This window comes from Phascolarctos cinereus, unplaced genomic scaffold, assembly GCF_003287225.1.
Source record: "Phascolarctos cinereus isolate Bilbo 61053 unplaced genomic scaffold, phaCin_HiC Scaffold_5;HRSCAF=322, whole genome shotgun sequence".
In the NCBI taxonomy this organism is placed as follows: Eukaryota; Metazoa; Chordata; class Mammalia; order Diprotodontia; family Phascolarctidae; genus Phascolarctos; species Phascolarctos cinereus.
This window is the reverse complement of record NW_027555958.1, coordinates 246,253,843-246,281,077: the sequence shown is the minus strand read 5'-3', so window position 1 is coordinate 246,281,077 and position 27,235 is coordinate 246,253,843. Positions and strand designations below refer to the sequence as shown.

Below are 27,235 nucleotides of genomic sequence, written 5' to 3'. Positions count from 1 at the left end.
GAAAGTGAGATGGACCCTACATAGGAGTTAGAGTTACACAGATGTAGATTCTTCACCCACTTCTGAGATGCACATTTCATTCCAATCCTCAGAGACAGAATTTTCGTCACAAAGACCTCTTCTCTCATATAAGGAGATATGTAAGGGTGAGAATTTAATTGGTTTTTGAATTTCAGACTGTGGCAGATCAAGTCTCTGATACTGTCTGAAATGGTAAAGGGAGTTTCTATTGGCTCCCAGCACAGGTGGTGTGGTCAGGAACTGAATCTATATACTCTCCTATTACTGTACATCCCTCATTCAGTGCTCTGGGGTGTCTCAAGAGGAGTTATTGAGTTAGAGACTTCAACAGGACTGGGGATGTCAGGATGGCCTTAGAGAGACTTCCTACTGCCCAGATGCTAGTTCTCCTTTTCTTCAGTTTTCTAGTGACCAACTCTGGTAAGATTTCTCTTTCCTTCTTCCACAGGGTCTGCACTATTAGAAGTTTAACTGAGCTAGACCGGTCTGGTGGACTTGGGGACAAATTATCAGTCAGAAAGTCATAATACAATATTTGCCATCTATTTTGGGGAATGCAAGGAAATTACAATGTCCAAATAGCCTTTCTTCTCTTTTGGGGAGCCTTCTAAATTAGTCTTAGAGGGGGATTATTCATCAAGAGAGATGGCATTTGGTCCCAGAATTGGATTATAAGGTCCGCTACTGTCCCAGGAATGGTATGAGCTTTCATATGACTTCTAATATGGCAGATGGTGAAGGAGCTGACAGAAGACCCATGACCCAAGACCCAGGCCTTATGGACCTGCTGCCTTTGGACAGTTCTGGTATATCATCTCAGTGCCATGCCATCCTTTTAAATGACTGAAGGAAATTTAAAATCATTGCCATGTGTCAAATTCAATGTTTGAGTATATAGAAGGAAGGCTTCATACATGAAGCAAGCAGAGAGATGTTCTGACCTAGTCACTCAACCCATTAGGCAACAGATAGCCTTTGTTGAGATTGTGCAGGCCTGGGCTGGGCTGAATAGCTGGGAGGTCATTGTTATTTTGTGAAATGACCTAAGATTTTGTATGGCCTCTCTGTCTGGGAGAGGAGAAATACTGATATCAGCTAGTACAGGATCTACATGACTCTGTACCTGCTGCCTAGTTCTGAGCCCCAATCTAGGACTTGTGCTTTTAAGACCTGTACCAGTCAGTTTAACTACAAGGGCTCACACCCCTCCCTTAACCAAAGTGTTTTGCAAATATTTTGCTCCAGAGGTAGTTTTGAACTCTATCTGAAAATAGTCCTCCCAGCATCTAAGGGACTGCTCAATGACATCCCCATTCTATAGATGATGAATCTGAGAATAAGTAATGTCACCTCATGTCACCCCAGAATTACTATTATGAACAGAGAGGAATGTATCTGGGATCTGGCCAGTGGCTCAGGAGTCCATAAACTCTTCTAATTACCCCATAATTTATATTCCCAAAGTGATTGATTATAAGTTTCCTGTGAATGCTTAGAATTTCACATACTTTTCTGTATTCCCAGCAATGTTAAGCCATATGCATAGTAGGTGCTCTGTAAGAATGCATTCACTGCTTTCATTTGTGCTAACCTTCCCAAGGGAAGAAATTGAGCAACTTACATGCCTCTATTGCTTCCATAAAATCAACTCTTAGCTATAGCGGAAACAAGACTGTTTGTAGTCAGGAGACCTTGGTTCTTCCACTAGCGATGTGAATTTCAGAAAGTTACTTTACCACTTTCAACCTCATTATTCTCTACTGTCACAAAACAGGGGCTTGGAGGAATTTTCTCCAAGGAGTTTTCCTGCTCTGAAATGCTTAATATTTCCTGACCCTCTCCCACTCTCTGTCTTGGCTCCCTCCTGCTCCATCCCCATCCCACTGAGAGGAAGGATACACATAGTATTTTACCTTTGGGACATACAAAGCAGGCATTAAATGTATTCAGGAAGAAAGACAGGGTTGAATTCCCAGTAAGAATCTTTTGGATTAAAACATCTGTTAAGCACCTGCTATGGGCCAGGGAAATGCTGGAGATATAAAGATATTAGGAGTGGAAGGCAAACATGCACACTGACAAGTAAAGGCAAAATGTATACATGGAAGACCCAAAATAACTGTTTTTAGAGGAGGAAGAGTTCCAGGACTTAGGATGATCAGGAAATCAGGAGGTTTAGATGATATAATTTGAGGTAAGATGTGAAGGCTATGGGAATTCCAAGGGACATTAGTAGATAAGAAGACCATTCCCAGTGTGGGGGACAAACTGCAAAAGGAAGCAGATAGGAGACAGAATATCAATTATGGGAAACTGCAAATAGTCTAGTGTGATTACAGCACAGACTGAATGAGGAAGAATAATTTGAAATCATTCTAGGAAGGTAAATTGGAACTAGATTGGAAAGGCCTTTAAATGTCAAACAGAGAGGTTTGTGTTTTATTGTAGAAGCCAAAAGGGGGGGGCAATTGAGATTTTGAGCTGGGTAGTGTCAAGGTCAGCATGGCAGCTGTCTAGAGGATGGATTGAAGGGAAAAGACTAGAGGCACATAGACCAATTTGAAAGTTATTGTAATAAGTTGTCTTGCAGCAAGAGTAACAATAGCCTGAATTTTGGTATGTTTGATTAATATTAAAAGTACAGTTGATAAAACCATTTCCAAGGTCCTTGGTCCATCTAGTTTCTGACGGTCCAAATGATACCTTTCAAAGAAGGTTTCCAGGGAAGCTCATCCACCTGATGAAATTCCCTCCAGTCCAGAGCTATGGTGGCTACAATCCTTGTGAAGGCTATTTCCTCTAGGTATCTTTCATCTCATTTTAATCTTTACTTTGCAGTGTGATTTCCAACTTCATCATTCAACTAAAGCAGCTGTCTCCAAAGTAATTAACAATCTTTTAACTGCCAAATCTAATAAACTTTTCTCATTTCTCATACTTTACAACTTCTCTGTAGTCATTGACACTGTCCATCACCATCTTCTCCTTGATATTTTCTTGTCTCTAGGATTTCATGACACTGCTATCTCCTGGTTCTCCTGCTACCTGTCTGACATCTCCTCCTCAGTCTCCTCAGGCCACCTCCACTAATCATTGATGTTCACCGATGGTATATTCTGGGCTCTCTTCTCTTCACTGTCTATACTATCTCACTTGATGATCTCCTCAGCTCCACTGGGTGAAATTATCATCTTCGTGCAGATGATTCTCAGATCCATCTATTCAAGACTATCCTTTGTCCTGACTTCCAGTCTCACATCTCCGATTCCCTTTTGGACATCTTGAACTACATGTCCTGTAGACAACTTAAATTTAATATGTCCAAAATTGAATTTATCATTTCTCCTTAATCCTTCCTATCTTTGCAACTTCCTATTACTGTGGAGGGCACCACCATCCTCCCATGGTCACATTGCCCTAAGTGTCATCCTCAACTCTTCATACTCTTTTGTCCCACCATGTGCAATCACTTTCCAAGTCCTGTTGATGCTACTTTTGTAACATCTCTCATCCATACCCTCTTCTTCTCTCTGACACTGCTACCACATCATTCTGGATGATTGGAGGAGCCTTCTGGTTGGTCGTGTGTCTCAAGTCTCCATTTCAGTCCACTGTCCACTCAGCTGTTACATTTATCTTCCTAAATAGAAGTCTGACTTTGTCTGGCCCACCCTAAAAAATACTTTCATTGACTCCATATTACCTCTAAGATCAAATATCAAGTTCTTTCAGATTCAAAGCTTTTTGTATCCCAACCTCCTCATACCTTTTAGCTTTCTAATACTTCCTTCCTTCTGCATACTTTTCAATCCAGTGACATCAATCTCTGATGTTCTTTGTACATGACTCTATCTTCTGGCTGTGCATTTTCACTGGTTCCCTCAATGCCTGTAATTTTCTCCCTTCTCATTTCTATCTCTTGCCTTCCTTGGCTTCATTTAGGTACCAGCTAAACACACAGAAACCTCTTATTACCCATCCCCTTAATGCTATTGCTGTTCCTCTGTTGATTATCTTCAATTTATCTTTTTTAAATTAATATTTTATTCTTCTGAATTACATGTAATTTTTAAAAAATTTCATTTTTTATAATTTTGAGTTCCAAATTCTCTCCCACCCTGTCTTTCCTCTCCCATCATTGGGAAGGCAAGCAATTTGACAATGGCTATACATATGCAGTTATGCAGAACATATTTCCATTTTAATCATTGTTGTAAAAGAAACACAGAAAGAGAACTCCATGAAAAATAAAGAAAGTAAAATAATAGCATGTTTTGCTATGCATTCAGATTCCATCTGTTCTCTCTCTGGAGGTAGATAGCTTTTATTTTTTATCATCGATACTTCAGAATTATCTTAGATCTTTATATTGCTGGGAATAGGTAAGTCATTCACAGTTGCTCATCATACAATATTACTGTTACTGTATATAGCATTTTTCTGTTTCTGCTCACTTCATTTTGCATCAGTTTATTTAAGTCTTTCCAAGTTTTTCTGAAAGAATCTTGCTTATTATTTCTTGCAGCACAATAGTATTTGCTAACTATCATATACCACAACTTATTCAGCCATTCCCCATTTCCAGTTCTTTGCCACCATAAAAAGACCTGCTATAAATATTTTTGTATAAACAGGTCCTTTTTCTTTTTCCTTTGATTTCTTTTAGACACAGATCTATTAGTGGCATTGCTGGATCAAAGTGTATGCACAGTTTTAAAGCCCTTTGGGTATAGTTCCAAATTGCTCTCCAGAATGGTAGGATCAGCTCACAATTCCACCAACAGTGCATCAGTGCCCCAAATTTCTCACATTCCCTCCAACATCTATCATTTTCCTTTTCTGTCATATTAACCAATCTGCTAGGTGCGAGGTGGTTCCTCAGAGTTGTTTTAATTTGCATTTCTCTGATCAATAGTGATTTAGAGCACTTCTTCATATGACTATAGATAGCTTTGCTTTCTTCATATGAAAACTACCTGTTCATATCCTTTGACCATTTATGAGTTGGAGATTCTTATAAATTTGACTCAGTTCTCTATATAGTTAAGAAACTTTATCAGAAAATCTTGCTATAAGTTTTTTTGTCTTTATTCTAATAAAGATGCACTGGCTTTTTTGTACAAAAATTTTTTAAATGTAATATAATTAAATTTATCCATTACGAATTCTTCCCTTCACCGCAGATATGACAGGTAAACTATTCCATGCTCCCCTGATTTGCTTATGGTTTCACCCTTCACGTCTAAATAATATATCCCTTTTGGCCTTATCTTGCTATATAGTGTCATGTGTTGATCTATACCTAGTTTCTGCCAAACTGCCTTTTCAGTTTTCCCAGTAGTTTTTTGTTGAATAATGATTTCTTGTTTCAAAAGTCTGGATCTTGCTGTTTAACAAACACAAGATTACTTTGGTCACTGACTACTGTGTACTGTGTACTTAATTTATTCCATTGATCCACCACTCTATTTCTTAGCCAGTACCAGATTCTTTTGATGATTACTACTTTGTAATTTAGTTTAAGATCTGGTATGGCTAGGCCACCTTCCTTCACATTTTTTTAAAACATTAATTCTCTTGATATTCTTCACCTTTTGTTCTTCCAGAAGAATTTTGTCACTTTTTCTAGTTCTAAAAATATTTTTGGTAGTTTGATTGGTATGATACTGAATAAGTAAATTAGTTTAGGTAGAATTGTCATTTTATTATATTGATCCATCCTATCCATGAGCAATTAGTATTTTTCCAATTGTTTAAATCTGACTTACTTCATGTGAAATGTGTTTTGTAATTGTGTTCATATAGTTCTTAGGTTTGTCTTGGCAAGTAGACTCCTAAGTATTTTATATTATCCACAATCATTTTAAATGGAATTTCTCTTTCTATTTTTTGCTGCTGAACTTTGTTGTTAATATATGGAAATACTGATGATTTATGTGCATTTATTTTATATCCTGCAACTTCGTTAAAGTTGTTAATTATTTCAACTAGTATTTATTAGTTGATTCTCTGGGATTCTCCAAGTATATCATCATATCATCTGCAAAGAATGATAGTTGTATTTCCCCATTGCCTCTTCTAATTCCTTCAATTTCTTTTTCTTTGCTTATTGCTACAGATAGCATTTCTAACATATTATTGAATGATATCATACTCAATGTGGGCATCCTTGTTTCATTCCTGATCTCATTGGGTAGGCTTCTAACTTATTCTCATTACAGATAATACTTGCTGTTGGTTTTAGAGAAATACTACTTATCATTTTAAGGAAAGCTCTATTTATTCCTATGCTTTCCAGAGTTTTTAATAGGAATGAGTTTTGTATTTTGTCAAAATCATTTTCTGCATCTATTGAGATAATCACATGATTTTTATTTATTCTGTTATTTATACATTCAGTTTTACTGATGTTTTCCCTAATATCGAACAAGCCTTGCATTCCTGGTATAAATCCAATGTGCTCATAGTATATGAAAATCTTTATGATATATTGCCGTCATCTCCTTGCTACTATTTTATTTAAAAATTTTTCATCAATATTCACTAGAGAAATTGATCTTTAGTTTTCTTTCTCTGTTTTCACTCTTCATGATTTATGTATCCGTGCCATATTTGTGTCACAAAAGGAATTTGGTAGAAGTCCTTTTTTCCCCTTTTTCCCCAAATAGTTTATACAGCATTGGAATTAATTATTATTTGGTAGAATTCACTTGCAAAATCCATCTGATCCTGTAAAAAATTTTTTAAAAGGAACTCATTGATGGTTTGTTCAATTTCTTTTTCTAAAATAGGATTATTTAAGTATTCTACTTCCTCTTCTGTTAATCTGGGGAATTTATATTTTTGTAAATATTCATCTATTTAATTTAGATTGTCTTATTTATTGGCATATAATTGAGCAATATAGCTCCTAATACATGCTTTAATTTTCTCTTCATTGATGGAGAATTCAGCTTTTTCATTTTTGATATTGGCAATTTGGTTTTCTTCTTTCCTTTTTTAAATCAAATGAACCAATGGTTGATCTATTTTATTGCTTTCTCTCCTGTAAAACCAGCTCCTAAATTTATTCATTGAATGGTTTTCTTAACTTCAATTTTATTCATCTCTCCTTTGATTTTCATGATGTCCACTTTAGTGTTTAATTGTGGATTTTAATTTGTTTTCTTTCCATTTTTTGTTTCATGTCCACTTCATCAGTTTATTCTTTCTCTATTTTGTTGATGTAAAGAGATACAGAGAATTGATGTAAAGAGATATAGAGATACAAAATTTCCCCTAAATACTGCTTTGGCTGTATCCCTTAAATTTTGGTATATTGTCTAATTGTCATTTTCTTTAATGAAATTATTTATGGTTTCTGTGATTTTTTATTTGACTCACTCATGCTTTAGAATTAGATTATTTAGTTTCCAATTAATTTTCAATCTATGTTTCCATGTACCTTTATTGAATATGATTTTTATTGCATTATGATTTAAAGAGGATGCATTTATTATTTCTTCTTTTTGCATTTGGTTGTGAGGTTTTATGCCTTAATACATGGTCAGATTTTGTGTAGGTGCCATGTACTGTTGAGAAAAAGGGCTATCATGTCTAGCTAGTAACATCCTATTCAACTCCTTAACTTCTCACTTGCTTATTTCTTAGTTAGATTTATCTAATTCTTAGAGGGGAAAGTTGAGGTCTCTCACTAGTATAGTTTTATTGTCTATTTCTTCCTGTAACTCATTTAACTTTTCCTTTAAGAATTTGGATGCTATACACATTTGGTACACATATGCTTAGTAATGATATGACTTCATTGTCTATGGTACCTTTGAACGAGATGTAATTTCCTTGCTTATCTATTTTTGCTTTTGCTTTGTCTAAGATCATGATTGTTACCTCTGCTTTTTTTGTTTTACTTCAGCTGAAACATGACAGATTCTGCTCCAGCCTCTTACCTTTACTCTGCATGTGACTCTTTGCTTCCATGTGTTTTGTGTAAATAACATATTGTAGAATTCTGGTTGTTAATGCACTCTGCTATCTGCTTCTTTTTTATAGATGCTTGCTCAATTTCCAGCCCATTTCTTGATTCTTAATTCTGTGTTAAAGTTAGTTTCTGCTCTTATGGTGGAGGTGAAACTGTCCAAAACATCACTGATCTCTTGGCCTGTACATGGGTCTGAGAGTAACTACAATTACTGTTTTCTGCCTTGGAACTCTGACAAGTGTCCTGGTTCCCTGTGGCTGAGATCTCTAATGTGCAAATGCTCCTCCTTGCCCTAGGACTGTGACCTGGAACTAAGTATGGGCAATGCAGCAGGGTTCTGTATCCTGTTCCAACAAAGTGTCCCTTGTAATCTCCTTCTGACCCTCTTATCATCTTTGGGCTGAGAAGCTCCAGAAGACACCGCCAAAAATTCAGTTGCCCCCAAGGCCTGCTACTGGCTAGTGCTGGGTGTGGCCTGCTACTTAATGCCTTGTGCAAGGGCTTGGACCCTCACTGCTCCCTTGTCAAATGTGGCACGCATTGGACTACATTCTCCTCTTGCCCTTGAGACAGAACTATCCTGACAAACTTTTAAGATGTCTTGGGCTAGAATATTGTGCTACCTTGTGCTTTTGTTAATTTTGCTGCTCCAGAATTTATTTTCAGGCATTATTTTAAAATTATTTGGAGGGGAATTTGGGAGAGGTTGGTTGAGTCCTTGCCTTTCCTCCACCAACTTTTCTCTGCCTTTCCAAAGGGGACCAATTCATCTTGTGTATAGCTTGTTCGTACAAAGTTAATAATTATTTTAAAAGCAACTAGTATGTACCAGGCATTGTACTAAGCCCTGGTAATATGAAGAAAGGAAAGAAAGCAGTCCTTGCCTTTGAAGAGCTCAAAGTCTAATGAGGGAGACCACATGAAAACTGCTTTGTATGAACATGTATATACAAGAAGGAAACTGACTGTCTGACCTCCAGGCCCTGCATAGGTATCTCAATTCCTCCCTTTCTATACCTGGGGCTCTCAGAGGTTCCTCACTTCGAAGTTGGGAGTGTAACAGGGGATTCTGCTTCCTTTATAGACACAGAGAAACTCCGACTCAGGCAAGGACAGACCCCATGCTCTGGACGAGTGGAGATCTGGCACAATGGCTCTTGGGGGACAGTATGTGATGACTTATGGGACCTAGCAGATGCCAATGTGGTTTGTCAGCAGTTGGGCTGTGGCTCTGCTGTGGCTCCCCTGGGAGGGGCTGCATTTGGCCCAGGAAATGGGACCATTTGGCTGGATGATGTACAGTGCAGAGGGAGGGAGTCCTCTCTGTGGGATTGCCCTGCAAGGCCTTGGGGGCAGAACGACTGTAAGCATGAGGAGGATGCTGCTGTGATATGCTCAGGTGAGTGTGAAGGACATAAGATGGGGCTGGGAGCTCTGAGAACAGATATTGAGATGGAGGACATGGAACTAGAGTTTATATATAAATGGAGCTTCCACAGATCTGACCTCTGGTACCAGGGGAAGCTGTAATCTAATTCTGGGGTCATAGAATTTAGAACTGCATGTAAAATTGATAGTCTTCATCTAAATGTCTTTACTTTAGAGAGGAGGAAATAGAAGTCCAGTGAGATTATCTGGCTGTCACAAGGTCACACAGATCAACAAGTATAACAAGATTAACTAACAGGATTATCAATTATAATTTCCTGGGAAATTTTTGAACACAGGTCCTATGACTCCCAGAACTACAATATCTCTTCTGTTCCCCAGAGCTCTCTCCAGGCTTGTACTGGGGAGAGAGTACATAGGGGATTTGGAACATTTTTGATCTGCTTTAATAGAGTATTTGGGACAGATAGGCTCTGCCTTTTCTGGAGCTCTCCATGCACTACAAATTCCTGGCCAAACTGGTATCTGGTGATTTCTCTGTCTCAATCTCCTGATCCAAGCTGAAAGAAAGTATCTCATTCTCACTGTTTTCTTAGATTTTCACTATCAGAATTTGGTCTTGTACATTTTTATATCTGCTTGAAGGAGTTTCTTGAGGGGAACTCTGTGTGCTAATTCCTGTTATTCTGTCATCTTGACTCTACTTCTACCTCTTCAGGTGTATAGTTTTATACTAAGGCATAAAGGTAGACAAAGGGAGATAGAGTCTCCATTCTGAAGCAAACAAACCTCACAAATGAGAGTATACCAATTGTGAGGAGCAGTGATAAGGCTAACTGCAGAAGTTGGGAGGGATCGTCTGTAGTTAGTGCTTCATTCACTGATATTGAATATTTCCACTAGTTAGTTATATCTCCATGTTGCTAATACTCTTCCTCTGGGTAAAGGAGCCTAATACAACTAACTTGCATCAATAACATTCACTTAGTGTAGCCCAGAAAGATTTATCTTGGAGCTCCTCCTCTAATTATATTATTTTCTGATTATTAAAAATATAGAAGTTTTTCTGATGTCCTCTAAAGATGTTTTCCTGGCAACCAAGAACTTCTACTCTGTCCTAACCATAGTCCATAGCCACATCCAGAAAGCTTATGTTTATCATCATATGCACAAACATCTCTGTAGCAAATGTAAAAGATGCTGCAGTCAAGTGTCAAAGTATTGGGGGCTTGTTTCAGACTCATAGATTGAGGAGAATGGTTTGTACAAAATAGGAATATCAAATCATAACTCTCTTTGTCTCTGTCTCTCTGTCTGTCTCTCTCTGGATCTGTCTCTCTGTCTCACTCTGCGTGTGTGTGTGTGTGTGTGTGTGTGTGTATCTGCCAGAATAATACTGACCGGCCCCACAATTCATAGATCTATATATGTGCTTTGAACTTCCTTGTACTAGCAGTTATATTTTAAACAAACTAGTTATTTTCTTTTCTTCCTCCTTGATTTCCTACTGTGGTGGTGGACCTTAATGTCTTATCATAGTGCTAAAGGAGCATACGTGTTAAATGTTCTTATGCTTTAGCCCCTGAGTCCTAGTTCTCAAACAATCCAGAAGTAGCAGAAAGTTAACCTTTGAAAATATGGAAACTGTACTTGAAATGTGGAATACAGAATTATAGAAACAACCTTGGATATCTCATAAGCCCTTTATAAAGACCTCAAGGCAACTAAAATATAGGCTATTCCAAGCTTCCCTTATCTGAAAAAAAGGAAGAAAAAAGATGAACAAAGCCCAAGAAAATTAAAAAGAAGAGAAAATCTATTTAGAATAACCAGGTCCTTGGGGCAGAGGAGATGGTTACTTCTCTAATGGTGAGATATCATATGAGTCTAATTCTCCTCCCTCAGTGAGAGGCATCCATCCCCTCTGTTGTTTCCATATTCCTCTCCCCTGCCTAAAGCAGTAGAAGGATTGCATTTCCCTACATATGTCAGACGTGCTTTCCCAAAAAGTATGAGGAATTAAGCACCTTCAGTTTTATTTGAGGTTCCATCATAGTCAACATGCTTTCAAGGTATTAATTATCATGTGCTCAGTTAAGTAAAGTTCCTATGCTTCTTCTCTGTTGGGAACATACAAGACAGAGTCTCACATAATTAAAGTATCTCTTTCTGCATCAGGGAAATCTTGGTTTTCAGAGCCACTCACTGGAGGTCTTTTTTGTCTTTCCAGGATTTGTCCAGCTGGTTGCGGGGAATGGGCCCTGTATTGGGAGGGTTGAAGTCAATTCTGGAACAAAACAGGGCACGGTCTGTGATTGGAATTTTACTTTTTCTACTGCCAAAGTAATTTGTGCTGAGTTACAGTGTGGGACTGCAGTCTCCATCATGAAAAGTGCTCACTTTGGAAGAGGAAATGGATACATCTGGGATAAAGAATTCCAATGTAATGGAAGTGAACCGCTTCTGTCATTATGCCCCACAGTACCACTTCCACAGGGGAAATGCAATCACGGCATGGATGTTGGAGTCATTTGTTCAAGTAAAACTTTCACGATGCTTTTATGCTGCTCCCACGTTGTACTTGATACTGAAATTAGAAGGTCACAATCACTTTTCTAAAGCCCAGTCTCCTTCTCCCCAGGGTACACAGACTTTCGTCTGATGAATGGAAGCTCCCAATGTGAAGGAAGAGTGGAGATCCAAGTTTTTGGGGCCTGGAGAACTCTCTGTGACTCCCACTGGGACCTGGCAGATGCCAACGTTCTCTGCCATCAGCTCAACTGTGGTGTTGCCATGAAGCCTCCAGAAGATATACACTTTGGCAAAGGAAGTATCCCGATCATAAGGGATACATTTTATTGCACAGGCACTGAGTCTCATTTATGGAATTGTTCTGTGACTATCTTGGGGACTTCTCCATGTTCCAAAGGAAAAGTTGCCTCTGTGGTCTGCTCAGGTTAGTGAAGGGAAATCTCTAATCTGGACTCAGAGCATATCTCTAGATGGTGGGCCAGTGAAAGCAATGATACACGCAGGAAAGAAAAGGATAGAAGTGTCTACACCCATCAACAGTTATATAACCTTTTTCAGTATCCAATGGAGAGCCATGACATGTGTACATATTTATTTTATATATGCCATCATTCATTCATGACTTTTCATTGGAAATTCCCAGGTAGGGAAGATGCATTATGATCCATCAACTACTTTAGGGGAAAGTGTAGACATATGCCAGTGTGTAGTACTAATAGTGAACAGAGATGTACTGTCTCTGGACATTGGTAGAAAGGACCATGAATGAACAAACTTAAAGAGGAAGGACTAGGAACTGTCTAATGAATGCTTCTAATGAAATATGAAGGGTGTTTCCCCAGAGCATGATTCTGCAAGGACAGAATAGATTAGAGAAGATCATAGACACTGAGATACTATTTGATGTTGGGTGCACCGCATTACAGACACCTTAGAATACAATTCCAGCACTTTACTTTGTTCCTTGAAAATTGCAATGCTGGTCTTATAGGACCGTTTGCAAAAATCTCCTCACTAGTGGAAATTGGGGAAAGCTGGAGAAAAGACAGCTCCTGGTCAGGAAGAAAGAGAGATCCTTAGCCAGAAGACCAGCATCTGTCTTCTCTCCAGCTCTCACTAACTTCATCTCATGAAATCAATTTCCACTAATGAAGAGATTCTTATGTAAATAGACCCTTGAGCCAAAGATTGCACAATTTTATCTTCTCTGTATATTTGTTAGAGGGAGTAAAAGGTGAATTTGGTAAAACCTTCTCCTCAGACATACAAATAGGTCAAGGTCCAGAGCAAAATGTCAGGTCAGCAGTGACAGGAGCAGGATTCTGTAAGGAAAAGAGAGTATCTGTTGAATCCGTGCAGGTCAACCAGAGACAAAGGAGAAAACTTGAGGGAATAGACAGTGAGGTGATGAAATGACTGAGGAAACAAAGGTTCAAGTTCTCAAGCTTATCAGTTTATTAAGCAATACATGCAATTACTTAACAGATCAGGGTCAATGGCCTTTCTCAGCTTTAGCACTAAGAATACAGGGGAGACAGCTTTTTATGCATTAAAAACAGTTAAAGAAGAACAATTAATTAGAAGAAAACAATTAACAAGGATACAAAATTAGGTTGTCTGATTTCCAATTGGAGGAAAGATTAGGGGCTTTCCGAGCTGGGAAGGGGAAAACAAATAGGAGCAATTCCCTGAAATCAGAAAAAGAGGTGCTCCCCAGCACCCAAATTTTCTGTATTCAATCAAGAACATGGGAACAATAACTGATTGAATAGTACTGGGCCAGTTTTCAGATAAAACATGTGGATTGCTTGTGAGAAAATTCATTGCATCAGTTTTTGGATCTGACTGGGTTTCTAGTCAGCACAACCTAGGTCCTTAGTTAAGCATCAGGTAGAGGTGGTCCAGTTCCCAGCCGTAGAGGATTAGGTTCAAAAGATGCAATAATGTTTTCTCCCAATTCTCACAACTGAATAAAGTTTTCTCACAAGATAGAAATTGCACTAGACCCATAAGTGAATAGAAAGAGAACTGAGCTAGCTCCAGAACTGAATCACAAGATGGAGTCAGTGTGGTTCACTCAATTCCCACTACCACTTGCTATTCTAATCCCCTCAGTAGGAAAGTCCTGCCGAGCAGGTGAGAAGTATAGAAACAGGTTAGAATTAGAGGATGCCCCTTTTGCTTGTGCTACACTAGCATCATCTTGGGAAGTCCTTTCTAGTGATGTGTAAAAGTGAAGAATTTTCGCTTTTGCGTTTTCTTTTTCCTTGGTTAGTGAGGAAGCTCAATCTACTAGCATTAAATAGGTGACTATTATTTGAAAACCTCAACCTTTTCTCTATTGAGCTAAGGGAAGAAGAATTCATATCTAGCTATGCAGGGAGAAATGTCTGTCCCTCTAGAGCAAGGATTCCTGGCTAGAGATATCTATTCTTCCTCTCTTTGAGCCACACAATGACATCCCTACATGTGAGAGGGACAGCTCTTTCTACACATGAGGTCTCACCATGCACAGGCCTCTCAACACATAGGCCCCTGGTACAGGTGAGGCCCTTGTCACACAATTAAGAGACCAATTATATTGAAACATACTTATCAATATATTTTCTTATTTTTAAAAGAACAATATTTTATTTTTCCTAATTATGTGTAAAGATAATTTTAAACACTTATTTTAAATTTTTTAGTTTAAAATTTTCTCCCTCCTTAAATTTCCCCCTCCTTAAGCAATTTCTATCAATAGATTATAACCATGTGCATGGACTCCTATTAAAAAACTCTTTCTTTAGATATTAGACATAGACTGGTGGCAGACATATGGTAGTGAGAAGCTACCCTATAGAGTTCATAGGTGCTAGACCTAGCAGAGGGGGAGCAAAGCCTGAGGAAGAATGATCAGCTAGAAGTGCTGCAACCTTTCTCTCAGAAGCTCTTCCTGATAGAAGGTCACATTCTTTTTAGGGCACTTTGTATCTGGAGGGTATGGCTGGAGCTGTGGAAGTGGAACAACAGAACTGTCAATGAGAGCAATTCTGTTTGACCAAGTAGAGCCAAAACATGCCTTCTTAGACTGGAAAATCCCTTTGTCTCTCCTTCACAACCTGTCTCTCTCCAATTTGCGGACCCTCTCTTTCTCTCATCCAGTGCCTTTCCTCAAAGTACATATTTACCTTACTTATCCCCTCCTGGCTCAAAACTTCCAGCCCTGGATCTGAGCTGTGTGCTTTTTGCAGGAAACCAGACACAGTCCCTCACATTCAATAATTCACAGTCTGACCAGGAAAAGGTACCTGTCCTATTTTCAGGTAAGAAAGAAAGTTGGACAATATGAGGAAACCTTTCTCATTCCAGGCTAAAATGGGCAATTAATCTGAATTTCTCCCTGTAGAAAATGGACAGCTTCGACTGTTGAATGGAAGAGGTCCCTGCTCTGGAAGAGTTGAAGTCTACTACAATGGTACCTGGGGGACTATCTGTGATGATTCTTGGGACCTGAGTGATGCCCAAGTGGTGTGCAGGCAGCTGGGCTGTGGAGTGGCCCTCAAAGCCATGGACTCTGCTCACTTCGGACAAGCATCAGGGCCTATCTGGCTAGATGAGCTTAGCTGCTCTGGAAATGAATCCCACCTAGGAGAGTGCCCTTCCCTCCATTGGGGTCGGCATGACTGCAGGCACAAAGAGGATGCAGGAGTCCTCTGCTCAGGTCTGGGCCACACACATCCCACTAACAGTGAGGGACTTATGTGAGCACTTAGGAGGTGGGGCTTAGGGACCTGAGGGAGAAGGAGCTGATTCAGACAGGGAGGTGGAGGACTTCCTGCCCTAAGCAGAGCCCTTCCTAGAGTGCAATTTCAGAGCAAGGCCTCTTACCTGAAGGATGATTTTATTTATCTCCTACATTTGTATAGGTGGGTCTGCACACTTATGAAGATATGTGTGTGTGTGTGTGTGTGTGTGTGTGTGTGTGTGTGTACATGTTTTCTTTATACTTCATTTCCTAGTAGAGTGCTATTCATGTAACAGGTATATAATATATATCTGCTGATTTGCTTTACTATTGGTGGTTCACAGATACACAACTATGAAACTGAGTAGTGAAATCACAGTAAAGGCATTCCTGTCTTTTTCATTGGGGGAGACAAGATAGAAAAAAATGCTCAGAAATATAGAGGAAGGAATTCTGGAGAAAGAAGGTCTGGGGTCTGTGCTATCCAGTGGTGACCCACAGCAGAGCCAGAGAACCTAGTACAATTTCAAGAGGGCAGAAATCCAGAGAATATGGGAACAAATGTCCCTTCTGATTGTGCCATACCTTCTTTTCCATTTACAGAATTCCTGGATCTTAGGCTGGTGAGTGAGGACCATAAGTGCTCTGGGTGGCTAGAGGTTTTCTACAATGGAACATGGGGTAGTGTTTGTTCCAACCCCATGGACTACGATACTGTATCAGTGATTTGCAGACACCTGAGTTGTGGTGCTAAGGGGCATATTGAAACATTGTCTAGCCCCCAAAAAAGTTTGCAGCCCCGGTGGATAGACAAAATCAACTGCCAAGGTCAAGAATCCTTCCTCTGGCATTGTCCATCTCAATCTTGGCACCAGAATTCTTGCCACCGGGAGACGAAGCCTTTATCACATGTGAAGGTAACTACATCTGTCTCTTACGTTTGACTCCTTTTTAATGGAGTTTTTAATCCAAGTGAATTCAATCTATGGACAATATCTAGACCCAAATTTATTTTAATTCATACAAATAAACAATGAAAGAGATCTTGGTTAGTAGGAGTTACGTGACGAAGACCTCAGATTTTTTATTTTACTTAACTAAAACCTTGATGTGAACAAGTTGTGAGTCAGTCTTTCTCTCCTCCTCAATTCCTGTACACATAGCAGGAGATTAAATATTCCTGTAAACACTGTAGCCTCCCAGTTCTTAACATTTCCAAAGACCTTCACCCAACTTAGAGACACAAAAAGATGATCATACTCTTGATCTTGCTATCACCTACAGGTGTTCCACTTACGTGTTTGAGAACTCTGAAATTCCTTTATCTAATCATAACTGATGGTCATTACACCTCTTCCTCTGCCTTGCAACCCCTAACTCTATTTTTCATTTCCACCATGACCTCCACTTCTCAGTTGTTTCCAAGGTCATCATTCCTACACTGACTAAACTCTCTCTTTTCCCCATCTTGATTCCTTGGTGAATCGGTTCATTTCTATTCTATCCTCTTCTATTGAGTCTCTTGCCTCCTCCCTCTTATGCTATCTCCAAACTTCCCTTCCAAGACTCAATCCTAGTTTATTCTCACCATCCACTGCCTTTGCTCCTACTCAGGGAAACCTGAATGAAACCGGAGAAAATCATGAAACTGTGCTGATTGAATTCACCGCAAATATGTTACATAATCTTAACTGTAGCAAGTGAATCTTTTATGCCTCCCTAATCAATTCACTAGCCCACTCTTCATAGTGCCTTTTCCAAACTTTTTCATCCCTTCTTAAACCTCCTGTTCCCTTCCTTCTCATTCTGGTCTCATATTTCACTGAAATAGTTGAAGTCATTCATCAAGAGCTCCCTGTTCTTCCCTACACATATAATATCGCCAGATACTTTTCTGTCACTATCTCTTCCTTCACCTCTGTCTCACATAAAGAGGCAATTTTTAATCTACTAACTACTCCCCTACCAGATACAAACATACGTGCCTCCTCAATCTTCGCAAAAACTCTCACTAATCCATCCATTCCTGTTAACTATCATCTTATATTTCCCTCTCTGTGGTGGCTAAAATCCCTGTGAAGACTATCTATTATAGATGCTTCCACTTCCTTCTGTGTAACTCTCATCTTAACTCTGCAATCTGACTTGAAGCTTCTTCATTTAATTGAAACAGCTCTTTCCAAAATTAATCAGCCATCTCTTAATCATCAAATCTAATCGACTGTTCTCAGTCCTCATACTTTACAACCTCTCTGTAGCTGTTGACACTCAATCACCATCTTCTCTTTCATATTCTCTTCTCTCTAGGATTTCAGGACTCTGCTGTTTCCTGGTTTCCTCCTGCCTGTCTGAATCTCTTCCTCAGTCCCCACAGGTCATCCCCACTAATCATTGATGTTCCCCCAAGGGTACATCCTTTGCTCTCTTCTCTTCATCCTCAATATTATCTCACTTAGTGAGATTAGCTTCACTGGGTTAAAGTATTATCTCTATGCATATGACTCTCAGATCTATCTATTCATGCCTATGCTCTGTCCTTACCTCCAGTCTCACATCTCCTATTAGACATCTCGAACTGGGTGTTCTGTAGACATCTTAAATTTAATATGTCTATAACTGAACTTATTATTTCTCCCTAAACCTTTCCATCCTTTAAACTTTGCTATTACTGTGGAGGAACACCATCCCCCTAGCCACCTGGTCCTAAGAGTCATCCTCAATTCTTCACACTCTTCTGCCCCGCCATATGCAATCAATTGCCAAGTCCTGTTGATGTTACCTTTGTAACATCTCTCATCCATACCCCCTTCTCCTTTCTGGCACTGCTACCACCCTGTACAGGCTCATTCTGGATGATTAGAAGAGACTTCTAGTTGGTCACTCTGTTTCAAGTCTTGCTTCATTCCAATCCATCCTCCACTCAGCCACTATATTCATCTTCCTAAAGCACAAGTCTGAACTCCCCATTTCCGAACAATAACTTTAGTGGCTCCATATTAGCTCTGGGACCAAATATCAAATCCCCTCATTCAAAGCCCTTCATATCCTGGCCCTCTCCTACCTTTCTAGTCTTATAATACTTTACTTCCCTCTATATACTCTTCAGTTCAGTGACATTAATCTCTGCTGTTTTTTGTACTAGGCACTCTATCTTCTGACTGTGCACTTTCACTGGTTTTCCCCATGTCTATAATTCTCTCCTTCCTCCTCTTGCCTTCCCTGGCTTCATTTGTTGTTGTGGTTCAGTCATTTCAGTCATGTCCAGCTCTTTGTGACCCCATTTGGAGTTTTCTTGGCAAAATGTTTTTGCCATTTCTTTCTCCAGCTCATTTTACATGTGAGAAAACTGAGGCAAACAGGGGTTAAGTGACTTGCCTAGAATCATACAGTTAGTAAGTGTCTGAGGACAGATTTGAACTCAGGAAAATGAGTTTGTCTGATTCCAGGCCCAGCACTCTATCCACAACACCACCTAGCTCCTTCATTTAGGTCCCTATTAAAGTCTTACCTCCCACACAAAAGGCTCTTATTGCTTTAATGTTTTATTTAATTTATTTAATGCTTATTCCTTTAATGCTACTGCTGTCCCTCTATTGATATTTTCCAATTTCTCCTGTATATATCATGTTTGCACAAAGCTGTTTTCATGTTGTCTCTCCCAATCAGGCTTTGAGCTCCTTGAAGGCAGGAACTGCTTTTTAAATTTTTTTAAAATTTTAAAATTTTTTATTTTTTGCTCTTTTTTTTGGGTTGAGGCAATGGGTGTTAAGGGACTTTCCCAGGGTCACACAGCCAGTAAGTGTCAAGTGTTTGGTCTGAGGCCATATTTGAAATCAGGTCATCCTCACTTCAGGGCTGGTGCTCTATCCACTGTGCCCCCCAGGTGCCCCCCAGGGACTGCTTTTTTGCTTTTCTTTGTATCACCAGGGCATAGTGCAATGCCTGTACCATAGCAGTTGCTTAAAAATGGTAATTGACTTATTCACTTGACCCTTGTTCTCCTCAAACCCTCACCTGCACATTCAGAGCAGATAGCTGAGCCACCTACTCCTCTAAGGACTGAATTTCATTTCCCTCGCATCCTATAGTGGTCAAAATTTCTTGACAACATGAGACATTTTTCTTCTTTCACTTCCATTTTAAAAAGAAGGACATCCCTATTCCTCCCTATGGCTGATTACTCTCTCAGTGTCTTTTGTCTGGCACTGCCTTATCTAGCAGGCAGCCTTACTTTGCCTCATACTTCTTCACTCTCTCCATAGCCTACTTTGATCTGTTTCCTTACAGAGTCTCCACTTTATGTTCATGTCTCTTCTCTCTAATTACACTTTGAACTCCCTAAAGGCAGGCACTTTGTATTTTATACATACATACACACATACACATATATACATATATGTACATTACATATACATATGTATGTATATAATTTTATATATGTACATACATATATATATATATATTTACTCAATTGATAGCTCATAGTATAAATTCAACAAATCATTGAATGTGATAAAGATGAAGATGGTGCTATTTTGTATTTTGTGAGTAAATTAAGGGATCTTTGGGAATACTGCCCTGAAACAGCAAAACCTATTGCCCAAATGATATTTTAGGATTATCATTAATCTAGCCATTTCCCAATGTCTTGTCTCTGCAGAAAGGAAGGTCATTGACTGCCCAACCTCTGGTAACTGCACAGGTATCTCAATTCCTCCCTTTCTATACCTGGGGCTCTCAGAGGTTCCTCACTTCGAAGTTGGGAGTGTAACAGGGGATTCTGCTTCCTTTATAGACACAGAGAAACTCCGACTCAGGCAAGGACAGACCCCATGCTCTGGACGAGTGGAGATCTGGCACAATGGCTCTTGGGGGACAGTATGTGATGACTTATGGGACCTAGCAGATGCCAATGTGGTTTGTCAGCAGTTGGGCTGTGGCTCTGCTGTGGCTCCCCTGGGAGGGGCTGCATTTGGCCCAGGAATTGGGACCATTTGGCTGGATGATGTACAGTGCAGAGGGAAGGAGTCCTCTCTGTGGGATTGCCCTGCAAGGCCTTGGGGGCAGAATGACTGTAAGCATGAGGAGGATGCTGCTGTGATATGCTCAGGTGAGTGTGAAGGACATAAAATGGGGCTGGGAGTTCTGAGAACAGATATTGAGCTGGAGGACCTGAGGCTATATTGTGCACATAAATGGAGCTCCCACAGGTCTGTCCTCTGGTACCCGGGGAGGCTGTAATTTGATTCTGGAGTCAGAAAATTTAAATCAGAAAGTAAAATTAATGGTCATCATTCTAATCTCTTTGCTTTACAGAGGACAAAATAGATGTCCAGCGGGGTTATGTGACTGCCCTATGGTTACACAGACTAGCAAGTAAAATTTGCTGGTAAAGTTTTGAACATAGGTCCTGTGATTCCCCAACTTACAATACCTGTTCTGTCTTCTAGCACTCTTCTCAAAGTTGTGTTGGGGGGAGGGTATGTAGAGGATTTGAGAACTTTCTTGAGCTGTTTGAATAGCATTTTTGGGCAGATATTCAAATGACAGAAGACTCAGGCAGAATTCAGAGCCAATATGCCCAGCTTGGTCTCTAATGATACCTCCAATTGCTGTTTTCTTTTTCCAGAGAAAAGCATAAGATAATGTTGTGGTTCACTCATTCAGTCATGTCTGACTCTTCATGAGTCCATGAACTATGTGACTTGCCTAGAGTCACACAGCTAGTGTCTGAACCTCTGTTTGAACTCAGATCTTCCTTATCTTCTAGGCCCAGTGCTCTCTATCCATTGTACCACCTACAGCCACCCTCTATTCTAGCTCTCATCAGAGTAGCTCAATACCAATCAATCCACAAGAATTTACTAATAAATGCTTGCTATGTGTTAGACACTCTACTAAGGCCTGGCAATGGAAAGAAAGAAAGATAAAAACATTCCGTGCTTTCAAGCAGCTTTGCAATATGATAGAGGAAACAACAAGTAAATAACCAAATACACAGATGACATGCAGAGTAGAATGAAGATAACTAGAAAGGAAAGCTTAAGCATTGGACATGTCTCGAGCAAACTTCCTTTAGAAGGAAGTATTTGAGTTGAGTCTTGAAGGAAGCGAAGTATGTCAAGAGATGGAGGTAAGAAGGTTGTGCATTTCATTTAAGGAGTACCAGAAAGCCAATATTCAAGTACAAAGATGGAGTATCATTTGTGAAGAAGATGGAATGGGCCTATATAGCTGAGTAGTAGAGTGTGTGAAGAGGAGGAGTGTATAAGAATTATGGAAAGGTACAATGAGAGCAAGTTGTGAAGAATTGTGAAGAGCAGAGAAATTCTATTGGATCCTGGAAGTAACAGGGAACTACGGGAGCTTATTGAACATGGGCATGATGTGGGCAACTAGGTGGCACAGGCCTGGAGTCAGGAAGACTCATCTTCCTGAAGTTCATATCTAGCCTCAGACACTTACTAGCTGTGTGACCCTGGGCAAGTCACTTAAGTCTGTTTGCCTCAGTTCTTCAACTGTAACACGAGCTAGAGAAGGAAATGGCAAATGACTCCAGCATCTCTGCCAAGAAAATTCCAAATGGGTCACAGAGAGTCAGACATGATTGAAAAATGATTTAACAAGAAGAAAAATCATGTGGCCAAAAGTACACTCTAGAGCAGGGATGGGGAACCTGAAGCCTAGAAGCCACATGTGGCCTTCTAGGTCCTTGGGTGCAGCCTTCTGACTGAGTCCAAGTTTGTAGAACAAATCCTTTTGCTTAGGGGATTAGATCTGTGAAGTTTAGATTCAATCAAAGGGCCACACTTGAGGACTTAGAGGGTCACATGTAGCCTTGAGGCAGCAGGTTCCCACTGCTGCTCTAAAATGATCACTTTGACAGCTGATTAAAGGATAGATTGACATGGGGAGGACCAATCAGAAGTCTTTGTAATAGGCCTAGAGATGATGGAGACCTGAACTAGAATGGTGGCTGTATTAGTGGAGAGAAGGGAATATGTGGAGATGGAAATGACAAGATTTTTCAACTACTTGGATCTGTGGGGAAAGTGAGAGTGAGGGTTTAAGGATAGCACTAAGATTGTGAGTCTGAGTGAGTGGGAGAGTGGTAGTGTCTTCTACAGTAATAGGGAAGTTTGGAAGGGGGAAGGTGTGTAAGGAGGAGAAATAACAGGAGATAATGAGTGTTATTTTGGGCACATTAAGTTTGAGATGTCTATGGGACAGGAGGAAGGTTACGTGAGAAATCCACTCCCTATGGGAATTTTTCATGACTTGGAGAATTAACTCCGTTAGGTCAGAGAATCTGCTGAGAAACTTGTGAGCGAGAGGTTGAGGTAGGGGTGGGGAGACCTACAGAACTTTCTTAGAGAATATGTGGCCCTTCCAGAAATTTCTAATTTTAGCATCTGGATTTGGGATCTGACTTCAGCACAGGTCCTCTGACTCCAATCCATGTGGACTCTACGTCTCTTCTTGAGCTTGAGCTGGATGAAAGAGAACTAGATCTAGGAGCCTTCCTAAGCTGTTTGGATGGGGCATTATGGGAGGATGTTCACATAATAGGGAGTTTAGAGCAGAATGCAGAAGCCATGCCCAAACTGTTCTCTACCCGCTTCAGATTTTTTTCTCCTATTTTCTTTCAGTTGAGAAGACAACGTTACCATCTACTACAAAAGGTACAATGCTATGCCACTCCCTTACTGCCCTTCTACAAACTCTGGGTTCATTTGACAGCAGAAACCCTCCCAAGCCTAAAGTTGACCTTGTGGGATTCTTTCATCTCTAAGGAAATCTACTGTACCAGAATTCTGAGGAGCTGTGGTGAAGCTTGTGGGTTGAGGTGGGATTTGGGGGGGTCCATAGAATGTTCTTCAAGAATATGTCACCCTTTTGCCAGTTTCCAGTTTGGAGATGTGGAATTCAGTCCCTACAAGGAAGGATATTCCCTTCACTGTCCTTTCTTGGGCATCCAGGCCCAACCCAGTCCCCTCGACAGTGCAGTTGGGAGGGTTCCCCAGTTTGGGGGTCTTCAGGTTGAGGGTGAGTCTCAGATTTCCCTCCTCTCTCCATACTAATCTCACTGAGCTGTCCTTGGGATTTTGACAACTTCTTTCATTATCCAGAGCCTTATAATTCTTCTTTTCCAAAGGATTAATCACTAAGACAGTTTCTGCCTCTTTGAACTCTGGCACATTCTCTCTGCTTGGGATCCTCTGCCTCATTTTAGGGGCCCTTCTCTTCCTGGTCCTCATCCTCCTAGGGATTCAGATGCACAGAGGGAGAATCCAGCAAAAAGGTGAGCAACCATGGCTCACTGAACAACATGGGAAAGAGTATGGATGAATAAAGGGAGGAAATGAGAGGGACAGGGATTTTAGACAAGGCCAAATAAAGTACTTCAGGACTGGATATTACACACATGTTTTGCTCTGGTTTTCAAGCCCCAAATAGCTGTGTCATTGGCCTAGGAGAGTCTAAGCTGTGAGCACAGAGCTTATGTTCGGTAAGAGATTCCAACCAAGGTCACACCTTATGGGGCTAGGCAGGACAGGCATCCATATTAGAACTAGGGAGTTGCCTGAGTGTGAACAGAAAGTAGATTGAGAAGGGTCCCTGAGACAAATATATGTCAGGTGATGGTCTCAGGCCCAGAGTTTCTGATCCATGGCCATTTGTACCAGCTTTGTCCAGATATAGGGATTCTCTTTCTGAAGCCATGTATGAAGAGATTGATTACTACCTGACAGGGGACAAGGAGGACCTTCTGAGCAGCCCAGGTAAGCGTATCTTCTGCCCAAGGTGAGCATGTTCCTCCTTTGTACACTCTGGACATGAATTATATACTTTGGTCTATGTCAGAATCTATGGCCTTGGCCTCTTCAGACATCTCTGCCTCTACCTGCCTGCTGTAGTTCCCCACTTCCCCCAACATTTTAGGCTTGAGTATCCCAAAAAGATAGTAATATGAAACCAAGGATGAAACCCCCTTCCGTACCCTTAGGACTTTTCCACCCAGATGCATTGTACTGATCTTTATGAGCAGAGCCAGCTCTCTCCTGGACAGCCCTGACACCCTCACTCACCAACAAACTTTCACTTTTTCCCCTACTCTGAATGAAGAACAACATCCTTCTGTTAGGACAACATCACTCATGACATGCTGCAATACTTCGAACATAACTTGTTTTACATTACTAATGTCTTGTCAATCAAGCTCTTCATCGGCCAAACAGACTTCCAGGAAGGTGGCGTAAGAGTTTCTGTCATGTTTGGAAGGTCCCTTAGTCTCACCAGAGCACTTTGATTAATTATCTCAGAGAGTGACTTTTTAATCTTCATCACCAAAGCCTGGCAGTGCCCCCTCTTCTAGGTCAGCCTCCCTGGTGTCAGAACACATTATCACGTTGTTCTGAATTCTGTGGATAGACCCAACCGGGGGAATGAGGGGAATAAGTTTCCTTTTCCTATTTGACTCTGTCATGTTCTTCTCATCAGGCTTTCTTCTGGGCAATGTGAGAGACAAGCTTCCATACTATACAGGGAAAAAGGAAAGGAAAAGCCAACCTGCACTTTCCTCAAGTAACAGGAAAGGGCATGCCTAAAGGCAGGAACTGATGGTTTGCAAGGAGTTTTCTGCTCTGCAGGGCATTAGCTACAATACAATTCTGCTGTCCTCAGCTCCTCCTCATCCCAGACATCCCATACCTCCCTAGGGCAGGCTTTTAAGAGCTCTCTCAATGGGAAGTGGGTACTCACTGTTTGACTCCAAACATGTGCTTGGGAGATAGAGGTTTGGACTGAGGCAAGGGACATGATTCAGGGCAAGGGAGTAAGAGATCCAGGTTTGGTTTAGGGGCATAGGGCTTGAGTTTAGGGTCAGAATAATGATCAAAGAGGCATCAGAATCTGGAGGATAATTCAGGGAATCAGCTTACTCTCTCTTGTGTATTCTGTCTCAGGGTCACTATCACCAGAGCAACATGAATGAATCATGACAGGGCTGAAAGTTCTGGTCCAAGTGATTTCCTCCTTGAAGCTGGGGTCAGTAATAAACAGTGAGGTAATAGAAACTGAGAGAGGAGGATTTTGAAGCTAAAAGAGATGAAGGGAAAATAACAGTAGGGGGACTGAAATATTGTCCTATATGAGGGAGCTTTAGTCCCCTTTCCCACCTTGGTGATTCTTGGTGCAAGGTCAGGCCCTTAACCCTAAATAGTCTTATTTTTCAGCTGAATTCAGCTTTGAACACCTCCTGACTTTACTTTCTCTCTTAAAAAATGCATATTTGTTTTCACATGCACAAGAACATCCCCTCACTTACAGTAAAATGTTGTTGAAAACAAAGCTATCATCCCTCCCTCAGATATCTCAAGTCAGCCTGATGATACCCCAGGTGACAGGTATGATGATGCTGAAGAATTATCTGGGCCTGAAATTCCCACTTTCACCCAGATGAATGAGGAGATTACTCTGGCGTGTATGAATAACTGGGATGAGCACAGGGCATCACACACAGGTGAGTGGTTCCCATCAGACTTACTGACCTGACCAGTGAGATTTTCAGCTATGGGTGAACTTATTTTGGAAGATGAGAAGTTGGCAGTACCTACACATACACATGTGTATAAACACAAATGTGTCTATATATAGATATATTTGTCTATTAAAATGTATGCATACATGTATGTGCACATACTCATATGTGCTTACATGCATTCAAAATATATGTCTCTCTATGTGTGCATATAAATATATATGTACATATATGACAAAAAGATTTTGTCAGTACATTGACAATTCTCTGTGTTGACATTTTTTATGAATATAACTGGGACAATTTTACCCATAGTGATGTGACTAAGCCACTAAATGAGCAGGCCCTGGGGTTCTAAAGCTGCCTCCTCCATTCTCCCATTCCCTTTGACTCCAACCCACCCTCAATGTCAAGAGAAGCCCTTCCATAGCCCTCTCTCAGTCCTGGCCATTCCTGTTCCCTTTCCTGTCCATGGTGCATCTGGAATAAGAAAAGACTATACCCCAAGTCTTGAAGGTGGCCTTCTTTTCACCCATCTGTACCAACACCAAAGGCTCCTTGCTTTTCTTTAGACACAGCTACAAATTCAGCTCTACTTTACTTGTTCTAGGTCAGTCTCCTAAGTTCTTTGGGGGATCCTCTGAGTCCAGGCTGGGAGAAGATAACCCACCAATGTCTTCTGAGGACCTGGGATATGATGAAGCTGAGATTGGTGTCCCTCAGATGTCACTTTAAGACCATCAGCTACAAGCAGTCTCTTAATAAATGCTTATTGAATTGGTGTGGAGTGGAATCAGTTTCCTGTGATACTTGAAGTAGTTTTAGAATTTGCCTGCCCTCCAACACTCTATCCTGAGAGGACAATATTGAGGGTTTCCTCTCCACCCCTTCTTATGTGGTGAACACCTCTCCACTACCCTGAACTCTCCCAGCAGGGTGTGATTTTAGCCTCTATTACAAATGCTTCTCCTTCAAGACATTTACTTCTAAAATTTCCCTCTTTTATCTTTCTTCTTTTCCTATGTGCTCACCCCTAAACCTGCCTTTA

The 27,235-nt window shown here is 40.4% G+C and overlaps 2 protein-coding genes across 2 annotated transcripts in view; both read left to right on the top strand.

Moving 5' to 3' along the window:
* Window positions 1-20,638, top strand: part of LOC110199373 (antigen WC1.1-like) — a 68,100-nt gene extending 47,462 nt beyond the window's left edge. Inside the window, exons 4-11 of the mRNA XM_020974170.2 lie at window positions 9,084-9,398; window positions 11,619-11,927; window positions 12,030-12,344; window positions 15,154-15,225; window positions 15,309-15,623; window positions 16,251-16,564; window positions 20,308-20,349; window positions 20,443-20,638. Of these exons, the coding sequence (XP_020829829.2) occupies window positions 9,084-9,398; window positions 11,619-11,927; window positions 12,030-12,344; window positions 15,154-15,225; window positions 15,309-15,623; window positions 16,251-16,564; window positions 20,308-20,349; window positions 20,443-20,550 (1,790 nt within the window). The 3' untranslated portion in view covers window positions 20,551-20,638. The remainder of the gene's footprint in view (window positions 1-9,083; window positions 9,399-11,618; window positions 11,928-12,029; window positions 12,345-15,153; window positions 15,226-15,308; window positions 15,624-16,250; window positions 16,565-20,307; window positions 20,350-20,442) is intronic.
* Window positions 20,639-20,707: 69 nt separating this feature from the next.
* LOC144457611 (antigen WC1.1-like) lies at window positions 20,708-26,968 on the top strand. The gene is made up of 5 exons (XM_078155447.1): window positions 20,708-20,757; window positions 23,297-23,329; window positions 24,335-24,430; window positions 26,017-26,169; window positions 26,798-26,968. Exons 3-5 carry the CDS (start codon window positions 24,370-24,372, stop codon window positions 26,920-26,922), a joined length of 339 nt encoding a protein of 112 aa, XP_078011573.1. The 5' UTR covers window positions 20,708-20,757; window positions 23,297-23,329; window positions 24,335-24,369; the 3' UTR covers window positions 26,923-26,968.
* Window positions 26,969-27,235: the final 267 nt, after the last annotated feature.